This window comes from Podarcis filfolensis, assembly GCF_964270895.1.
Source record: "Podarcis filfolensis genome assembly, chromosome: 1".
NCBI lineage: Eukaryota > Metazoa > Chordata > Lepidosauria > Squamata > Lacertidae > Podarcis > Podarcis filfolensis.
Genome location: NC_139604.1, coordinates 10,166,494 through 10,186,858, shown reverse-complemented (window position 1 = coordinate 10,186,858; position 20,365 = coordinate 10,166,494). Strand labels below are relative to the sequence as shown.

Genomic DNA, 20,365 nt, shown 5'->3' with positions numbered 1-20,365 from the left:
ACTGCATCCAGAAATGATGTGTGCTTATTGTAAATTAATCAGTGATGGCTGTTGATGCTTGTTTTGTTGGTACTGATATTCTGGGACCATGCTTTTTGCTGACCATGATTATTATAATTATACACTGATTACAGCGTACTTGCAGTTACTAAGGGCTGCATACAGATTAAAAACCAAGGCAGTCCTTGCCTTTAGACTTGGGTTCTAGTATAAAAGGTAAAGGGACCCCTGACTATTAAGTCCAGTCGTGACCGACTCTAGGGTTGCGGCGCTCATCTCGCTTTATTGGCTGAGGGAGCCGGCGTACAGCTTCCGGGTCATGTGGCCAGCATTACTAAGCTGCTTCTGGTGAACCAGAACAGCGCACGGAAACGCCGTTTAGCTTCCCGCCAGAGCGGTACCTATTTATCTACTTGCATTTTGACATGCTTTCGAATTGCTAGGTTGGCAGGAGCAGGGACCGAACAATGGGAGCTCACCCCGTCGCGGGGATTCGAACCTCCAACCTTCTGATCGGCAAGTCCTAGGCTCTGTGGTTAACCCACAGCGCCACCCACGTCCCTCTGGATTCTAGTATAGCCTTTACCAAATTAAAAAGACAATTACAAATCCGTTTGAATATTTAATGCGTCAACCATAAATCCACAGAGATGTCGTGGACCACCTGAATGAAGCTCACCAGTTTGGGAACCCCTGTTGTATAGGCATGATACAGAAGGAAAAGTTGTGGGGAGGGAAGAGGAAAACGAGTGAATTCAAGTACAGTCATACCTTGGAAGTTGAACGGAATCCGTTCGGGAAGTCCGTCCAACTTCCAAAACGTTTGGAAACCACAGCCGTGGAAGCCCCATCAGAGGTTTGGCTTCCAAAAATAGTTCACAAACCAGAACAGTCACTTCTGGGGTTGTGGCATTCAGGAGCCAAAACATTCAAGAACTAAGCTGTTCGAAAACCAAGGTACGATTGTACTAGTTCTAAATAAGCTTTGTTGATAATGCACTGGATTAAAGTACAGTGGTACCTCGGGTTAAGTACTTAATTCGTTCCGGAGGTCTGTTCTTAACCTGAAACTGTTCATAACCTTAAGCAGCACTTTAGCTAATGGGGCCTCCTGCTGCTGCTGCGCCACCAGAGCACAATTTCTGTTCTCATCCTGAAGCAAAGTTCTTAACCCGAGGTAATATTTCTGGGTTAGCGGAGTCTGTAACCTGAAGCGTATGTAACCCGAGGTACCACTGTAATAGGTTGTTAGGCCACATTTTTCTGGATATTTTGCTATCTCCTGTGTCTTGTGCTATCTTTACTTCTTGACTTGTGAAGAAGTATGGAGATTAAAAAAACCTTAACAGGGAAAGGTTTGAATTAATGTCAACATGAAAGCTAGTGCGTTCGTTTTTATCTGAAAGGCTAAGTTGGTACAACAGTTGGTTGCCAATTTGCTTAAATAAGAATTCTCAATGGTTATTTCACTTCTAGGAACTGCAAGATAGCCCTGCTTGTGGGTTAGCGTTGGGCTACCTTACCTTTCTTAGGTTCTGTTGCTGTTCAACGGTAAACAAATTTGTTGTTGCAATAATATCAAAATGGGGGTCGCCTTCTTTTTTTCCCTCCTCCTGCAGGAGAAACTAAACTTAAGTTGCCTGCACAGCCCCATGGTTACTGAACTGATGAGAGGCATCCGTTCTCAAATGGAAGGGCTGATCACTGGCCTTCCGTCGCGGGAGATGGCAGCTATGTGTTTAGGCCTGGCACACAGGTAATACAGACGTCTTGCCAGCCCCGACTTGCTCGTTTCTATGCTCTGTATAACTTTCCCCCTGAGGATACCGTTTTCTGCGAAGTGGAATGGCACGCTTCGACCCCAGCATCTACTTACAGCACAGTCTTGTACATGGTACCGTATTTTTTTTGCTCTATAGGATGCACCGGACCACAAGACGCACCTAGTTTTTAGAGGGGGAAATCAAGAAAAAAAATATGTCCGCTTCTCCCAGAGCTTCTCGGGGCTGCGGGGGAAGAGCCAGGGTTCCCCCAGCCCCAAAAAGCAAAGAAGCCAAGACAGTGAGCAGGATCCATCCAGGTGGCTGTCTTGGCTTCTGCCATAGCCGCGCAACCTCTCCAGCCGGGAGCTAAACCTCTCCAGCGCGGCTAAAGAAGCCAAGGCAGCCAGCGCAATCCATCTCACTCGCTGCCCTGGCTTCCTCTTTAGCCTTGCGCAACCTCCCCTGGCTGGAGAGGCTGCGCACAGCTATGGCAATTCCCCCACCTCCCGCAATAGCCCACAGGAGCTGCGCACCCTTTAAGGAGCGCACGGCTCCTGCGGGCTTTTCTACGAGGAGGGAGAAGGGACTGACTGGCCGTGCCAGTCCCTTCTCCCTCCTGGGGAAAAGCCCGCAAAAGCCGCGCGAAGCTTGTGTGCTGCTCTTGGGGGCTTTTCCTGCCTGCCTCCCCCCTGCATTCGCTCCATAGGACACACAGACTTTCCCCCTTAGTTTTTAAAGGGAAAAAGTGCGTCCTATGAAGCGAAAAATACGGTAACTTGTACAAGTTAGTCCTGCTCTCAGTTCTGCTGGGTTTCTTCCAACTCGCTGAAACGCTTGTGCCTGTTTATGGAGTAATACGAGGAGCAAACACGGAGAGCCACTTTTCACAGCTCTCTGCCTTAGACTTCTTCCCTGTAAAAACACAAGTCAGTAAATGAAAAGGGAAAGGATTAATCGCTGCACCGTCAGCAAAGATGAAAATGCAATTGCAGTCAATAGCAATGCCTTTATAATTACAGTGGTACCTCAGGTTACGTACTTAATTCGTTCCGGAGGTCCGTTCTTAACCTGAAACTGTTCTTAACCTGAAGGACCACTTAGGCTAATGGGTCCTCTCGCTGCTGCCGCGCGATTTCTGTTCTCATCCTGAAGCAAAGTTCTTAATCCGAGGTATTATTTCTGGGTTAGCGGAGTCTGTAACCTGAAGCGTATGTAACCCAAGGTACCACTGTATTATTGGGCAGGGGGGTAGAATCTGTGTGTCCTGTGCATTATTGTATATAATGTTTATATCCATGTCTGTTTTCAGCCTCTCCCGATACAAGCTGAAGTTCAGCCCAGACAAAGTTGATACAATGATTGTCCAAGCTATCTGTGAGTACTGTTGAAAGTTAAATACCTTGATGTGTATGCTACCAGCTTTTGAATTCTTAATACAGTCATACCTTGGAAGTCAAACAGCTTAGTTCTCGAACGTTTTGCCTCCCGAATGCCGCAAACCTGGAAGTGAGTGTTCCGGTTTGTGAACTATTTTTGGAAGACGAACGTCCAGCGGGGCTTCCGATTGGCTGCAGGAGCTTCCTGCAGCCAATCAGAAGCTGCGCTTTGGTTTCTGAACGTTTTGGAAATCGAATAGACTTCCAGAACTAATTCTGTTCAACTACCAAGGTACGACTGTACCAGTAGCCACAAACATCCTGCTACCTAGTTTGCCGCTGTAGAGTGTATTTTTGTTTTCTATCAACCCTTCTGAAGGATCAGGAGCCAAGCCTATTTTGGAACTGGGGACAAGAGCAAGTCAGGATGGCTCTCAGTTACTCCCGTTTTCCTCCATAACTCAGGGTGATGTCAAGAGGAGGGAGGCGCAGGGCCAGTGATTAGCATAAATTTGGGCTAGCTAGGTGGGCTAGCAAAACATTTGAATGCTTTCTATTTGCATAAAAGGTTTTTTGTTGTGACTGCAAAAGCAAATTCAGTTTTCCTCACCGGGTTTTTAGAGAGGCTTATGTGATCCCACTCACCCCCACACTGTGTCAGATGATTGCTGGAAATCTGACCAAATCAGCCTGTTAAAATAACAGCAGTAAGTGAGAGGCAAACCTCTTTCAATAGCCAGAGAAGGATTCTGCTTCTAGATACTGTAACCACTACGTTACCTGGTTCTCTAGTAGGATTTTTGAATATGGATCAGCAAGAGCCTATAGTCTTGGGCTTTTCTTTCCGAGGATGAGATGACTGTGTGAGTTAGAAACAGCTTCTCATTGTCAATTGAAGGTAGCTAGGGAAATGGGGCTGAGGGCTGCATTTATTTATTTGGATACCGTATAATTCAATGATAAGTATTTCATCAAGCCGCAGTTTCTGTGGCTGCCAGTAGGTGGTGTGGTGGTTGGGGAAACGTGAAGGGGAAGGTTGTTGTGCTTTCTTCAAGGTGTAAGGCAGGCATGGCCAAACTCGGCCCTCCAGATGTTTTGGGACTACAACTCCCATCATCCCTAGCTAACAGGACCAGTAGTCAGGGATTATAGGAATTATAGTTCCAAAACATCTGGAGGGCCAAGTTTGCCCATGCCTGGTCTAAGGGGACGGGGTGTTTTTGGTTTAGGGTGAGCTGGCTGGGGTGAGTGAGCAAAGTAAGCAGGTGTGGCAGCCCCAGATAGTGATATTATTTAATAATAATAATAATAATAATAATAATAATAATAATAATAATAATTTATTATGCACCACTGACAAATGGGTTTGGGTGTTGTTTTTTCCATGTGTGGGAAATAGGAAACAGATAAAGGGTATTTTCTAACAGCGATGGTAACTTTTTGCACCGTTCCTTCTGCTAGTATTTGGAGTGACTTGTATAATTGGCTACTACACCGTTGTTGATCTTAATGGGTGCAAGTGTCGCAAGATTTCTGGATTTCCTCTTGTTCACGAGTCTCTTTCAACTACAATTAAACTTAACTATGGTTTAAAGGTGAATGTGCAATCTGCTATTGCATGGAGCTAAAATCGCAAACACTTTGCTCCCTGCCCCTTTTGCCCCTGTTCTGCTAGGAAATAAGCCGTGGTTCCTACTTAGCATTATATCTGAATTCGGGGTCATGCTTTGCTCCTCAGCAAACAAGTCATAAGTGATAAACTGGGAACAAACTTTGGTTACAGCTCGGGATTTGAGAAGAAGCAAGCCATGAGCTCAGCTTGGCGCATAACTAAGCCAAACTATAGCTTAGTTCCCAGCAGAAGAGAAGTGTGGATTAAGTCCTGAGCATTTCTAAACTATGGTTTAATGTGAGATACCTGAAGGAGCGTCTCCACCCCCATCGTTCTGCCTGGACACTGAGGTCCAGCTCCGAGGGTCTTCTGTCGGTTCCCTCGCTGCGAGAAGTGAGGTTACAGGGAACCAGGCAGAGGGCCTTCTCGGTTGTGGCACCTGCCCTGTGGAACTCCCTCCCACCAGATATCAAAGAGAAAGACAACTACCAGACTTCTAGAAGACATCTGAAGGCAGCCCTGTTTAGGGAGCTTTTAATGTTTGACGGACTACTGTATTTTAATATTTTGTTGGGAGCCGCCCAGAGTGGCTGGGGAAGCCCAGCCAGATGGGTGGGGTATAAATAATAATTTCCTGTTGTTATTGTTATTATATTATTATTATGTAGAAACCAGGCCAGTACGTTTCTTCCCTGAGATCCTAGGATAGCTCAAGTCTAGTTTCTAAAGTGAAACTGAGCTCGTGTCTTTTGTGTTTGTCTACCGCAGCTCTCCTTGATGACTTGGACAAAGAACTGAACAACTATATAATGCGGTGTCGAGAATGGTACGGGTGGCACTTCCCTGAACTGGGCAAAATCATCACAGATAATCTAACCTACTGTAAATGTGTGCGGAAAATTGGTGAGTAGCGCTGGGCTCCTTAGATAAAAGGCGCCATCCAACATCACACCAGTAGGCGCAGTAGGACTTGCCTTCCTCTCCTCCGAGCTGCAGCCCCCACACATCTCCCCAGCCCTCCAGAGCAGATTTTGGCGGTGAGCAGGGGGCTGCAGGAGGGAGGAGATAAAATAAGAGGTGTGTTGCTCAAGCAGGAACACCACAGTTGGATATCAGCCACATTGTGGCGTATTCACTGCCTTTGAAATTGTACATTACATCCTTTTTATGCTGGAGATCCGCAATGCACAACATCTATCACTGCTGTGCGTTATATGTTGGGCTGCCTCTGAAGGCAGTTGAAAACTTCGGCTAGTGTAGAATTCAGCAGCCAGGTTGCTCCCCGGAGCAAGACGGTTTGAGCATGTTATCCCGATTCTGGTCCGACTGCACTGGCTACCATTTAGTTTCTACGCCCAAATCAAAGTGCTGGTTTTGACCTATAAAGCCTTAAATGGCTCTGGACCGCAGTACCTCAACGGGCCGCCTTTTTCCATATGAACCTACCCAGACCCTGAGTTCATCTTCTGAGGTCCTCCTTCGTGTGCCTCCTCCTCAAGAGGTTCGGAAGGTGGCAACACGAGAACGGGGCCTTCTCTGCAGTGGCTCCCCGTCTGTGGAATGCTTTCCCCAGGGAGGTTTGCCTGGCACCTTCACTATACACCTTTAGGCGCCAGGCAAAAACATTCCCTTTTAACCATGCCTCAGGTTGACCTGATTTACATCCTATGCCCTTTTAAAATGTAGGTCTGGGGGGGGGGTTACTGGGCTGTTGTTTTTATTTCGATTATATATTTTATGGTTTTATATTTTTGTTCTGTGAACCACCCTGAGACCTGCTGGTATAGGGCAGTACAGTGGTACCTCGGGTTACATACGCTTCAGGTTACAGACTCCGCTAACCCAGAAATACTACCTCGGGTTAAGAACTTTGCTTCAGGGTGAGAACAAAAATCGTGCAGCGGCAGCAGCAGGAGGCCCCATTAGCTAAAGTGGTGCTTCAGGTTAAGAACAGTTTCAGGTTAAGAACGGACCTCCGGAACGAATTAAGTACTTAACCCGAAGTACCACTGTATATACATTCTAATAATAATAATAGCAATAGTAATAGCTATATTGGCACGCGGGTGGCGCTGTGGGTTAAACCACAGAGCCTAGGGCTTGCCAATCAGAAGGTCGGCGGTTCGAATCCCTGCGACGGGGTGAGCTCCCGTTGCTTGGTCCCAGCTCCTGCCAACCTAGCAGTTTGAAAGCACATCCAAGTGCAAGTAGATAAATAGGTACCGCTCCGGCGGGAAGGTAAACGGCGTTTCCGTGCGCTGCTCTGGTTCGCCAGAAGCGGCTTAGTCATGCTGGCCACATGACCCGGAAGCTGTACGCTGGCTCCCTTGGCCAATAAAGCGAGATGAGCGCTGCAACCCCAGAGTCAGGCACGACTGGACCTAATGATCAGGGGTCTCTTTACCTTTAATAGCTATATTTATAAGTCCTGCTATTGCCTACATTCTATTGAATTCTTCAGTAATTGCGCAATGAAAAATACCAAAGAGCAGTGAAGAGAGAGCACCGAATGCTAAGCAAATCTATGGCTTACCATGGCTAAGAAATCTTGCTGTTGCACAGAGAAAAAATGGGGTCCACTTTGCTGCTTCCTCGCTCCTGCTGCTATCGCCGCCGCCATATTAACAGAAACTTTTTTTATTTTGATGTATTTTTTTAAGAAATATTTGTTGAAGTTTTACAAAAACAAGTATGCAAGAACACATAATAAAAGAAAAAAGAAAAAATACAACATATAAAAACTCAGAAAAAATAAGAAAAATTAAAAACAATTCCATTTTTCATAACTTAAAACTAATTTGCTTGTTTCTTTGACCTCCTCACACCTCCCCTTCTTGTATTTCCATTTAAATAATCAAATCAGCAAATCCTTACCCTCTTTCATTTATCTTAACTCTATATCTTAACATTTTATAACTCTGTATTTTCATCCATTGTCAATTCATTTTTGCATATTCTTATTAACTTTGTTGCTAATACCACTTATTTCCAATCCAACATCATTTTAATTATGTTTTTACCTATTTATACCACATTTTTCATATTCTCTTAAAGCATTACAGCTGGAAACCACTTAATTTCTATCCAACATCATTCTAACATTCATTAATTTTACAATATTTCTGTAGATAGTCTTTAAATTTCTTCCAATCTTCTTCCACCGACTCTTCTCCCTGGTCTCGGATTCTGCCAGTCATTTCTGCCAATCCCATATAGTCCATCACCTTCATCTGCCATTCTTCCACAGTGGGTAGATCTTGTGTCTTCCAATACTTTGCAATAAGTATTCTTGCTGCTATTTTGATGTATTTTTAATCTTACGTTGGAAGCTGCCCAGAGTAGCTGGGGAAACCCAGCCAGATGGGCAGGATATAAATAATAAATTGTTGTTAAACTAAGCCATGGTTTGGTTTAGTAGTGTGTCCAAACCAAGGCTTGTGGTTTATTTTGCTCCAGAAAAATCACGAGCGTTAACAAAGTTCTTATCCTCTGATTACCACTCATGGTTTGTTTGGATCGAGGCAAACTACAACCCTGGGTTTGGGCGCAACGCTAAGACAAACCATGAATTTGTTCCTGGTGGCAAGAGAGGAGCTAAGTGGTTGTGATTTTCTCCCAACACGCTTATTCATGGTGAGCCATGGTTTGGTTTGGTTTGGCTTGGCTTGGCTTGGCTTAGCACTGCAAGCTAACCAAACCATAGTACAGTTTCCTTTCTTTTGTGTTGGAGTTGTAAACCAAAAGAAATGAAGAGCAAGAGCCGATTGTTAATAACTCGCTGTCATCGGCCCACTCACAAATTCTACATAAATGGGAACTAACACCACGCTGTAGAGATTACTATTTCAAATTACTGTATTTTTCGCTCTATAAGACGCACCAGACCACAAGATGCACCTAGTTTTGGGAGGAGGAAAGCAAGGAAAAAAATATTCTGAATCTCAGAAGCCAGAACAGCAAGTGGGATCGATGCGCAGTGAAAGCAGCAATCTCTCTTGCTCTTCTGGCTTCTGGGATAGCTGCACAGCCTGCATTCGCTCCATAAGATGCACACACATTTCCCCTTTTTAGGAGGGGAAAAGTGAGTCTTATAGAGCAAAAAATACGGTAAGTATAATGTGGAAAGACACAGCTGCCTGTCTGTGGTGGAGAAGTGTTCTTCAAAGTCACAGCTGATTAAGACTTTGAAGAGCCCATCTGCTCCCATGTTTGATTTTCTGCAACCCTGTGACACCATGTTTAGAGAAGTTCTTGGCAACTTGAGATAAGACAGGCACCCGGTTATCTGTGCTTTCCAGAACCTGTTGAAGACAGTTTTGTTTTGACAAGCTTTTGCAGTTGAATGGAAAGGGCTCTGCCGTAGCTGTTTGTCTTCCCACGTTTTAAAATCGTATCTTCAGGGTTTTGTTTTTTAATTTTTAAGAACTATTTCCCCCTTACGTTCTAAGTCATCTCGACACACATGTTCATAAGCGAATAGATGTTAAATGTTTTAAAACTTGGCTTCTGTCGCTGCTTGCAATTCATTCCAACTCCTTTGCACCGGTACCTCTGATTGCGAACGGGATCCATTCTGGAGGCCCATTCACAACATGAAAAGAACGCAACCCACGTCTGCACACGCACGAGTTGCGACTCGCCACTTATGTGCATGTGCGTGATGTCATTTTCCGCATCTGTGCATGCGCGAGCGGCGAAACCTGGAAGTAACCCTTTCCGGTACTTCTGGATCGCCGCGGGACGTATCCTGAAAGAACGTAACATGAAGCGGGCGTAACATGAGGTATGACTGTATTTTGGCGGCTAATGGATTGAGGTTGAATCCTGACAAGACAGAAGTACTGTTTTGGGGGGACGGGGCGGGCGGGTGTGGAGGACTCCCTGGTCCTGAATGGGGTAACTGTGCCCCTGAAGGACCAGGTGCGCAGCCTGGGAGTCATTTTGGACTCACAGCTGTCCATGGAGGCGCAGGTCAATTCTGTATCCAGGGCAGCTGTCTACCAACTCCACCTGGTACGCAGGCTGAGACCCTACCTGCCCGCGGACTGTCTCGCCAGAATGGTGCATGCCCTAGTTATCTCCCGCTTGGACTACTGCAATGCGCTCTGCGTGGGACTACCTTTGAAGGTGACTCGGAAACTACAACTAATCCAGTATGCGGCACCTAGACTGGTGACTGGGGACGGCCGCCGAGACCACATAACACCGGTCTTGAAAGACCTACATTGGCTCCCAGTACGTTTCTGAGCACAATTTAAAGTGTTGGTGTTGACCTTTAAAGCCCTAAACGGCCTCTGCCCAGTATACCTGAAGGAGCGTCTCCACCCCCATTGTTCTGCCCGGACGCTGAGGTCCAGCGCCGAGGGCCTTCTGGCAGTTCCCTCATTGCGAGAAGCAAAGCTACTGGGAACCAGGCAGAGGGCCTTCTCGGTAGTGGCGCCCACCCTGTGGAATGCCCTCCCATCAGATGTCAAAGAGATAAACAAGTACCTGACATTCAGAAGACATCTTAAGGCAGCCCTGTTCAGGGAAGTTTTTAATGTGTGACATTTTAGTGTATTTTTGGTCTCTGTGGAAGCCGCCCAGAGTGGCTGGGGAAACCCAGCCAGATGGGTGGGGTACAAATAATAAATTATTATATTATTATTATTATTTGCTTCCCAGGAGACAGAAAAAACTTTGCCTGTTCTGACCTGTCTGAGGCCCTCCCTGAGGAGGTTGAGGAGGAGGTGAAAGCAGCTGCAGAAATCTCCATGGGGACTGAGGTGTCAGAGGAAGACATCAGCAACATACAACATCTCTGTGACCAGGTGATGACGATGGTGGTGTCGTTTTGTCGAAAGTTTGTTTCATTGGCATATTTGCGTTATGGATTTACTCCTCTGAAATTCACTTGGGGAGGATGGATGGATATGGAATTTGCAGTTCATAGCTGGTCCAAAACGAAAACAGCGATTTAAGTCAAAGCCCATACCTCCAGCGTTGCTCACAGTCGATGTGCAGCCTGTGTAAAAGGCCTTATTGCTACTTCAGTTGAGCCTAATTCTGTTTTAAATCTAAAGTGATCCAGCCTAACTGGCAGTAAATCCTAAAGAAGCAATTTTGGAAAGCCTTTCAGGCCAACATTCTTGATGGCAGTGATGATTTCCATGATAATGCTTTCCCTGATGTATAAACCATGAGGGTTGCACAGTCACTACCTCTTCTGATGCCATCTCGAATAGCTAAATTAAAGACATAAAAGTCGGCATAATGTGAACAGTTTTTCTGAGATTTGCAGCAGAAGCATTGCCGCAACTTATATTCAGATGCCAAAATATTTCACTTCCTCTTCTGTATTGCCAAGGTGGCGAATCTGCTTTGGCTTTAAACATGCCAAAGTACCATCAACCCATTGTACCTTCCTTTCTTAGTTGAAGAACTGTTGGCAAGAGCTGGCTTTTTAATCATTCATTCATTTTCAGAGTAGTTTCTACAGTTATATCAAAAATTACTGATTTGATTATACTGGGCTGGGGAGGGTGGGATGTAAGTAAAATTTTATTATTATTATTTCATTATTGTGAGATTTAATAAGTTAACTTTATATTTGGACAACTTTAACTGTTTATATTTGGACAACTTTTCTGCTGTACTTTATTGGAAGGAGAAGAATAATCATTTCCTTAATAACAATTTAAACAATTTATTTAACTAAAACAATAACATTATAGCATATGTATCCATGTTTGTTAACTGATGTGGTTAAATGATTAAAAACAAACAAACACCTTAGACTGAGTTTTAGCACACATGAAAAACTTAAAACAAATCCTTATTTCCTGATGAATAGCCTTTGGACTATAACGTAGCTTAAATAGAAAACTATCTTTAGAAAGATTTTCCCTCCAAAAGCATTTTATTTTAAAAATCAAATTTAAATTTTAAAAATCAATTTTTAAAAAAATCATTTATTTTTAATCACCGTGTTTTAAATGCATGGTAAGACTTGCTGCATTCTCTGTTCAGGTGATGTTGACATACATACTTTATTCAGGCCCCAGAGCTCAACTGGATGATTGCCTGTTATCTTAGTGTGTGTGTTTGTGTGTGTGTGTATGAGGGACGCGGGTGGCGCTGTGGGTTAAACCACAAAGCCTAGGACTTGCTGATCAGAAGGCCAGCAGTTTGAATCCCCGCGACGGGGTGAGCTCCCGTTGCTCAGTCCCTGCTCCTGCCAACCTAGCAGTTCAAAAGCACGTCAAAGTGCAAGTAGATAAATAGGTACCACTCTGGCGGGAAGGTAAACGGCGTTTCTGTGTGCTGCTCTGGTTCGCCAGAAGCGGCTTAGTCATGCTGGCCACATGACTCGGAAGCTGTACGCCAGCTCCCTTGGCCAGTAAAGCAAGATGAGTACCACAACTCCTTATCTAGGGCTAATAGAAGCAAGCATTAAAGAAGCGTCTGACTGGCAAATCACAGTTTGCTTATTCCTCCTCTAAATAGCTGGAACCATCTCACCTTAGGAACGTCCGACTCCCGTACAAGTCTGCCCAGTAGTTAAAATTCAGGTTCAGGTGTTTGTTCATCTTGTCCGTAGGTGGGGTTCTGATGTCTCTTAAAATAATAATAATAATAATAATAATAATAATAATAATAATAATAATAAGCAGCCACTCTGGGTGGCTTCCAACAAAATATTAAAACACAGTAGTCCTTCAGATATTAAAAGCTTCCCTAAACAGGGCTGCCTTCAGATATCTTCTGAAAGTCTGGTAGTTGTTTTTTCCTTTGACATCTGGTGAGAGGGTCTTCCACAGGGTGGGTGCCACTACCGAGAAGGCCCTTTGTCTGGTTCCCTGTAACTTCGCTTCTTGCAGTGAGGGAACTGCCAGAAGGCCCTCGGCATTGGACTTCTCTTGGGTTTTTAGTGTATGGTTTAGACATCAGTTAAATATTCAGTATAGAATTTTATGAGAGGTTTTTAGCATAGTAAGCAATAAAATCCAAATTCTTTTGCAGAAGGATAATAAAAGGCAATATATCGAAAGAAAAGAATAATGTAGAAAAAGAAAACATAAAATACAATACTCATGTTTCTCATAAAACACAATTATATATATCTCTGTAGAGCCCTTTATCATTTTATCTCATTTATCTCAATCTTCCATCCGCACACTGAGAGTTGAATCTCGCCTCCCATCTCCCCCCTGGTTCCCCCCCCAGAATTTTGTTAAATGCATAAGGTTGCTATATTTTTTTTTTAAAAAAAAATGTTCACGTTTTATACACCGCTTTGTAGAATTTCTTTCAGAAAAACGATGTTTCTTTACAAAATGCTGGCTAGGAAAACTCAAATTTCTGTAAATCGCCTTTGCCAGGTTTTCTTCCTTGAATTCCTTTAGCGGCTCCCCTTTGCAGGCCTTGACCATCCCTGTTTCATATTTCAGGTAATCGAGATATCGGACTATCGAGCACAGCTGTACGATTATCTGAAAAACAGAATGATGGCCATCGCGCCTAACCTCACGGTCATGGTGGGAGAGCTGGTGGGAGCGAGACTCATCGCTCACGCAGGTAAGCTTGACGCAATGGGGGGGGGCCGTGTTGTGCTTAACCGTCCTTCACTTCGCAACATCAAAAGGACACAAGTCCATTGACCAAGACCGGCTTTGTGAACCTAGAGGCTTTTGGTGACTGTGAAATAGAAGCCTAGAAGTCGTCGGTGATGATTTTGTCCTGAAGTTTGCTTGATTTCATCTCGAAACGTGAAGGCAACTCCTAGTCACTACCTCTTCTGAGACAACTTCTGGGCTCTGCTGTAGTTCCTTCTCCTCAGCTGCCTCCCCCAAATAAAACCCAACCAATGCCTCGTTTATTGGTATCATTTTGCAAGGCAGAATAACCTGGGTTGAATTATGTTACTGCCGATTGACAGATTACCGGTATGTATCGGCTTCTATGGCATGGGTAGCTAACCTGTGGCCCTGTAGATTGAAGTTCAATAACAAGTGAAGGAGCATTGGTTTGCCACCATCTCTCTTCTGCAAGATTGCATTCAGAGGCTGGTGTTTATATTATTATTATTATTATTATTATTATTATTATTATTATTATTATTATATTACCCTGCCCATCTGGCTGGATTTCCCCAGCCACTCTGGGCAGCTCCTGACAGAATACTAAAAACACAATAAAAGATCAAACTTTCCTAAACAGGGCTGCTTTCAGATGTCTTCTAAAAGTCAGATACAGTGGTACCTTGGGTTACAGATGCTTCAGGTTACAGACTGCTAACCCAGAAATAGTACCTCGGGTTAAGAACTTCACTTCTGGATGAGAACAGAAATCGTGGTCCGGCAGCAGCGGGAGGCTCCATTGGCTAAAGTGGTACCAGAGGTTAAGAACAGTTTCAGGTTAAGAACAGACCTCCAGAACGAATTAAGTTCTTAACCTGAGGTACCACTATTTATTTATTTATTTATACATACATACATACCCTGCCCATCTGGCTGGATTTCCCTAGCCACTCTGGGCGGCTCCCAACAGAATACTAAAAACACGATAACAGGTCAAACATTAGAAACTTCCCTAAACAGGGCTGCTTTCAGATGTCTTCTAAAAGTCAGATACAGTGGGACTTCCGGGTTGGTGCCACTGTTTAATGGCGGATTCCCTCCGAGCTCCGGAGGGAATCGGCTCCGTAGCGTCTGGGTCTGGCCGCTGCGGCGAAGCGGGGACCCTTAAAATCACAGGCGCGGATGCCTGTGAACACAGAGACTCGGCGGGCACCATTTGCGCCCCCCCAATCCGCGACGGAGCCTTTTTAAAGGCTTCGGAACGGAGGCAGGGAAAGGCGTGGTGCTGAGAGTACTCCCTCGTCTACGGAGTGAAGCCGCAAGCCATTGACAGAGAGCGCCAACTTCTTCTAAGAGTGATTGGATCCTAAAACATCAACCCGTGAGTAATACGGAGATTGGAACTTTAAAAAATTTCTTATCTTGGATTTGGAACGAGCGGGAAGGGGCTAAAAAGGAAGTCCACCCCCCCCCTTTGTAAACAACTTAAAGCAAAGGACTGGGCAGCTAAGGTCGAGAGAATCGGTTTCTTGCTTTTTTTAACAAAAGATCCTGACCTCACGGTTTGGACATTATAAGAAGATATTCTGGAGGATAAAAAGAATTTTGGGAGCTGAAACTACACCCCCCCCTAGACCCGGGAACGTCCGATGAGAAAGCCTGTTGCATGGAAGATTTTGACAGCTGTCAAGTGAGCTGCTAGTCAGCTAGTTGTCAGCTGGAAAAAGAGAACATTGTTTCTGCTGTTTTTGCTGGTTTATTCGGGATAACTTGTTGAAAATAAGGTTGATACAAAATAACTGGACTTTTGGTTTTTGAGCTGAAAGGAATTAAATCCCCCTAGAGGGGTAACAAGGATACTACATTACAAAAATGGCTGGAGTGTCTAAATTCCAAGCAGAATTGGACAGAGCACTGGTTCTCTTGGGAAACTTACAAGATGAGTACGATGCTTTGTCTACAGAGGTATCGCTATTACACTGGACAGTAAACAACAGCTTGGAGTCTGATAAGGATTTGAAACAGGAAGCCTATTCAACTGAACAAATAAATGAAACCGAAAGCGTAGACACGATGGAGCAATATGTTCTTTTTGAAGAAAACGAAGGAGGAGATGGAGGTTTGCAGGAGTCAAAGGAGAGTTACAATATGAGGCCTGACATGATGATAGAAAAGGACAATAAAAACTGGATGCGGAAAGCCTGGTTTGATTGGGAATTTGGAAAATGGAGAGATCCTCTTTTGAGGAGATCTGAAGACCTGAGGATTATAAATTTGTTGAAGGTGGAAGCTGGAGCTGTGGGGACATTTGGATTTGAAAGAAATTTGAAACAAGAGTTGGAATACCCCATAGGCTTTGCTTTTGCTTTTAAGTATGGAGGACTGGCTAGAAGCAACACCGATTCTGTTGGGCCGGAGCCCCTCCGAGACCTGGGGCTTAACATCAAGGTCTGTCAAAGAGACCGGCAGAAAGGAACTGAGAGAGACATAAGGGCCTCGGACCTGAGATCTCCAGGCTAAATAAATAATATAAAGACTGATGGATATTGGTTGGGGACTGGAACCGGGAGAAGGGTGGGTGGAGGTTGGGAATCCAAAGGGTACATAAGGATAATTTGCATTGCTTTGTTTGTTTTATATTTTGTTAGTGGTAAGGAAATTGGGTAAACCGTGGAAGGGAAATTTTGGTCGACCTTAGGAAAAAGGTTTAAGAATAAATTAATGAGGTATAAGTATTGATGTGTAATTTTAATAAGGTGAAATTGGTTTTTTTTTCTTTTTTTTAAATTAAGTGAAAATAAGGCAGTTAAAAATAAATGGAGGAAATGGAAAAAAGAAGTAAAGTAAAATAACAGTATGTTAGAATAAATGTTTAAGTTAAGGTGAAGAAATAAGTTAAGGACTTGCTGAATTGACAATTTAAATTGGAATACAAGAAGGGGAGGTGTGAGGAGGTCTGAGAAACAAGGTTGAGGAAAATAAGTATCAGAAACTGTATGTGTTTTTTCTATTTTTCTGTTTAGTTTCGAATATGCTTTTTTGTGTTGTTTTTATTTTGTTTATTTTTTTGTTTTTGTTTGTTGTGTGTTTTTTGAAAATACCAATAAATATTTAATAAAAAAAATAAATAAAAGTCAGATACAGTGGTACCTCGAGAACAGAAATCACATGGCAGCAGGAGGCCCCATTAGCTAAAGTGGTACCTCAGGTTGAAAACTGTTTCAGGTTAAGAACAGACCTTTAGAACGAATTAAGTTCTTAACCTGAGGTACCACTGTAGTTGTTGATTTCTTTGACATCTGATGGGAGGGCGTTCCACAGGGTAGGTGCCACCACCGAGAAGGCCCTCTGCCTGGTTCCCTGTAACCTCACCTCACAGTGAGGGAACCGCCAGAAGGCCCTCGGAGCTGGACCTCAGTGTCCGGGCTGAACAATGGGCGTGGAGACCTCCTTCAGGTATATAAAGCTTGAAACTTGGTTCTTTTGCCCGAGTCCTCTTTCGAAGGGTGCTAATTCTTGCAAACTCCTGTTGCATCTTTTCTTGACACAGGCTCTCTCTTGAACCTGGCTAAGCACCCGGCGTCAACGGTTCAGATCCTGGGAGCCGAAAAGGCACTCTTCAGAGCACTGAAGACTAAACGGGATACACCCAAGTTCGGTCTGATCTATCACGCTTCTCTGGTGGGGCAGACGACAGCCAAGAACAAAGGAAAGGTGAGATGCTCTAAAACACACGTTGCTTTGTGATTCCTTGAACCTGCATCTACAGGTAACTAAGGAACCAAGACTTGACATTTGACTTTGTCTCTAGTAAGGCTTCATTGTTAGTCTAAATTTGGTATTTTCCAGAGTTCTGGGGTGACACCCCTCTCCAAACCCTCTCTGCCTTGTGGGTTTTTTATATTTGTTGTTGTTTAGTTATGTCCGACTCTTCGTGACCCCATGGACCAGAGCACGCCAGGCACTCCTGTCTTCCACTGCCTCCCCCAGTTTGGTCAAACTCATGCTGGTAGCTTCGAGAACACTATCCAACCATCTCATCCTCTGTCGTCCCCTTCTCCTTGTGCCCTCCATCTTTCCCAACATCATGGTCTTTTCCAGGGAGTCTTCTCTTCTCATGAGGTGGCCAAAGTATTGGAGCCTCAGCTTCACGATCTGTCCTTCCAGTGAGCACTCAGGGCTGATTTCCTTCAGAATGGATAGGTTTGATCTTGCAGTCCATGGGACTCTCAAGAGTCTCCTCCAGCACCATAATTCAAAAGCATCAATTCTTCGGTGATCAGCCTTCTTTATGGTCCAGCTCTCACTTCCATACATCACTACTGGGAAAACCATAGCTTTAACTATACGGACCTTTGTCGGCAAGGAGATGTCTATTTTTTTTATATTATTGGAAGCAAAAGAAGAGAGGCAACCTGAAAATGGAGCTGAAATATTATAAATAGTAACAATAAACACCCTAGTTGTTTCAATTTCATGATAGCCTTCTCATGAATTGAATTCCCGTCCTTGCTTATATGGAAGTCCTTTCTGTCATATATATATATATATATATATGTTTTTGTGTGTTCTTTTATCTGTTCCTGTAGCAATAGACCATATTTTTCTGTGTATAAGATGATGTTTTTTGCTTTTAAAAAGTCAGCAAAAAAATGGGGCTCATCTTATACACAGATGGTACACAGGGTTCTGGCACAAATTGCGGTTTGCCGACTCAGACCAAAAAAGAAGCTTAACAACTTTTAGGACAATCACCCCCCAGAAAGCTCAAGAACTTTCAGCTGCCGATCGTCCCTGGACATGGCGAGCGAGGGGAGCCCAGGTGGCTCTGGCTGAGCTCACCCAGCGATGGGGCCCTTAAAGTCAAAGACAGCACTCGCTCAGTAGCTATCACTGTTTGTTCGGTGGCTGCAGCACCAGCAAGAGGCGCTCAGCTCCACTATTCAAGCAGCAGGAGGAGGAAGAATAACTCTTCCTTCCACTACCATCCCAAGTGCTTCTGCTGCCACTGCTGCTCTTGTCAACCAGCCACCGTGGTTTTGGCAACCCTAATTTATAATGATGATTATTTATTATTATTATTTTATACCCCAGCCAGAACCAGGCTCAGAGCGGCTAAGACCAATAAAATTAGAATAAAATCTAAAAGGGAAAAAAACAACGGTTAATTAAAATACAGGTTAAAATACAATTTAAAATGCAGCCTCTTTTTAGTAGTAGCCCATATATCGAAACCATAAGGGGCGGGAAACATAAGGGTCAGACGGAGTCCAAACCAAAAGCCAGGCGGAACAGCTCCGTCTTGCAAGCCCTGCGGAAAGATGTCAAATCCCGCCAAGGCCCTGGTCTCTTGTGGCAGAGCGTTCCACCGAGTTGGGGCCAGTACTGAAAAGGCCCTGGCCCTAGCTGAGACCAATCTAACCATCTTGTTATTTGTGGACCTTAAGCTCCTCCATGGGGCATACCAGGAGAGGCAGTCCTGTAGGTACTGATTAAGAAATACTGATTTCTTAATTTTGGGTTCAAAAAAAAAAAATAGAGGCTGCCTTATACATAATGGCGTCCTATGGTATTCCTATTCTGATTTATGATTTATAAATATTTCAGTGAAGGAAAAACAATGAGTTACTCTATTTAGTCGTGGTTAAAGTTATGTATTTGTTTTGAAATACTAGGCTTTCACTGTTATAAAAGCAGCTTGTTATTTTCAACAAAGGAGACCTTTGTGAGCATTCATCCATCGTTGCCTTAACCTATGAGTAGACGTTCCCTTTGTGCTAACCTGTGTTGGCATGACTTGGAGCACCATGGGCAAAGTCAACCGCCAGCTTGGTTTCATTGGGGGGTATTTAATTTAATTTTATTTTTCTTTCCAGATCTCACGAATGCTGGCAGCTAAAACAGCCTTGACTATCCGTTACGATGCTCTCGGAGACTCGAGCAGCGCTGAGATGGGAGCAGAAAACAGGCTGAAAGTCGAGACAAGGCTAAGGCACTTGGAGGAGAAAGGGGTGAGCCTGCAAAAACATGGAAAGACAATTTTATATGGTTTTTATTATTATTATTATTTCTATACGGCCCCATACCCAAAGGTCTCAGGGTGGTTCACATAAAGGATGCTTCTCGGTGGAGGCGGCAGTCCACACACTTTGCCTAAAGGACTTTATAGAGTCTAGTGATGAAGCTGGAAGGTGTGCAGAGGAGGGCAACCAAGGCTATCGGGTCTGGAAACCAAGCCTTATGAGGAACAGTTGAAGGAGCTGGGTATGTTTCGCCTGAAAAAGAGGAGACTGAGAGAGGAGATCGTCATCAGTGTGATGTAGTTGTTAAGAGCGGTGGACTGGTGAACTGGGTTCGCTTCCCTGCTCCTCCACATGCAGCTGCTGGGTGACCTTGGGCTAGTCACACTTCTCTGAAGTCTCTCAGCCCCACTCGCCTCACAGAGTGTTTGTTGTGGGGGAGGAAGGGAAAGGAGAATGTTAGCCACTTTGAGACTCCTTTGGGTAGTGATAAAGCGGGATATCAAATCCAAACTCTTCTTCTTCTCTTCTTCATTTTTTAATTTGCATACCGTCTTTCTGTCTTACAATACAGTCATACTTCGGGTTAAATATGCTTCAGGTTGAGCGTTTTCAGGTTACGTTCCGCAGCGACCCGGAAGTAACGGAGCGCATTACTTCCGGGTCTCGCCGCTCGCGCATACGCAGACGCTCAGAATGACGTCATGCGCGGAAGCGGAGAAACGCAACCCGCAGTCGCATGTTACGTTTACTTCAGGATGTGAACAGGGCTACGGAACGGATCCTGTTCGTATCCAGAGGTACCCCTGTACTCAAGGCGGTTTACAAGGTGAAGAAACAAAAAATGTACTCTTATAACAATCCAATGCAATACAAAAATGTGATAATAAAACTTTAAAATAGGCAACCTACATCAAAAAAGTAACATTCAACAATCACTAGAATAGTATTAAATGATAATAACATATAAAAGTTAAACAGAAATCCACTCAACAGTTAACAATGAATAATTTCTAAACTATAATCAGTAAAACAG

At 44.1% G+C, this 20,365-nt stretch overlaps 1 protein-coding gene across 2 annotated transcripts in view; it reads left to right on the top strand.

Moving 5' to 3' along the window:
* The window catches only part of NOP58 (NOP58 ribonucleoprotein), a 40,038-nt gene that overhangs the window by 6,679 nt on the left and 12,994 nt on the right, over window positions 1–20,365 (top strand). For both annotated transcript variants that reach the window (XM_083629225.1, XM_083629224.1), the window contains exons 5-11: window positions 1,620–1,756; window positions 3,073–3,137; window positions 5,520–5,654; window positions 10,416–10,561; window positions 13,181–13,307; window positions 16,860–17,023; window positions 19,186–19,320. In XM_083629225.1, the coding sequence (XP_083485351.1) occupies window positions 1,620–1,756; window positions 3,073–3,137; window positions 5,520–5,654; window positions 10,416–10,561; window positions 13,181–13,307; window positions 16,860–17,023; window positions 19,186–19,320 (909 nt within the window). The remainder of the gene's footprint in view (window positions 1–1,619; window positions 1,757–3,072; window positions 3,138–5,519; window positions 5,655–10,415; window positions 10,562–13,180; window positions 13,308–16,859; window positions 17,024–19,185; window positions 19,321–20,365) is intronic.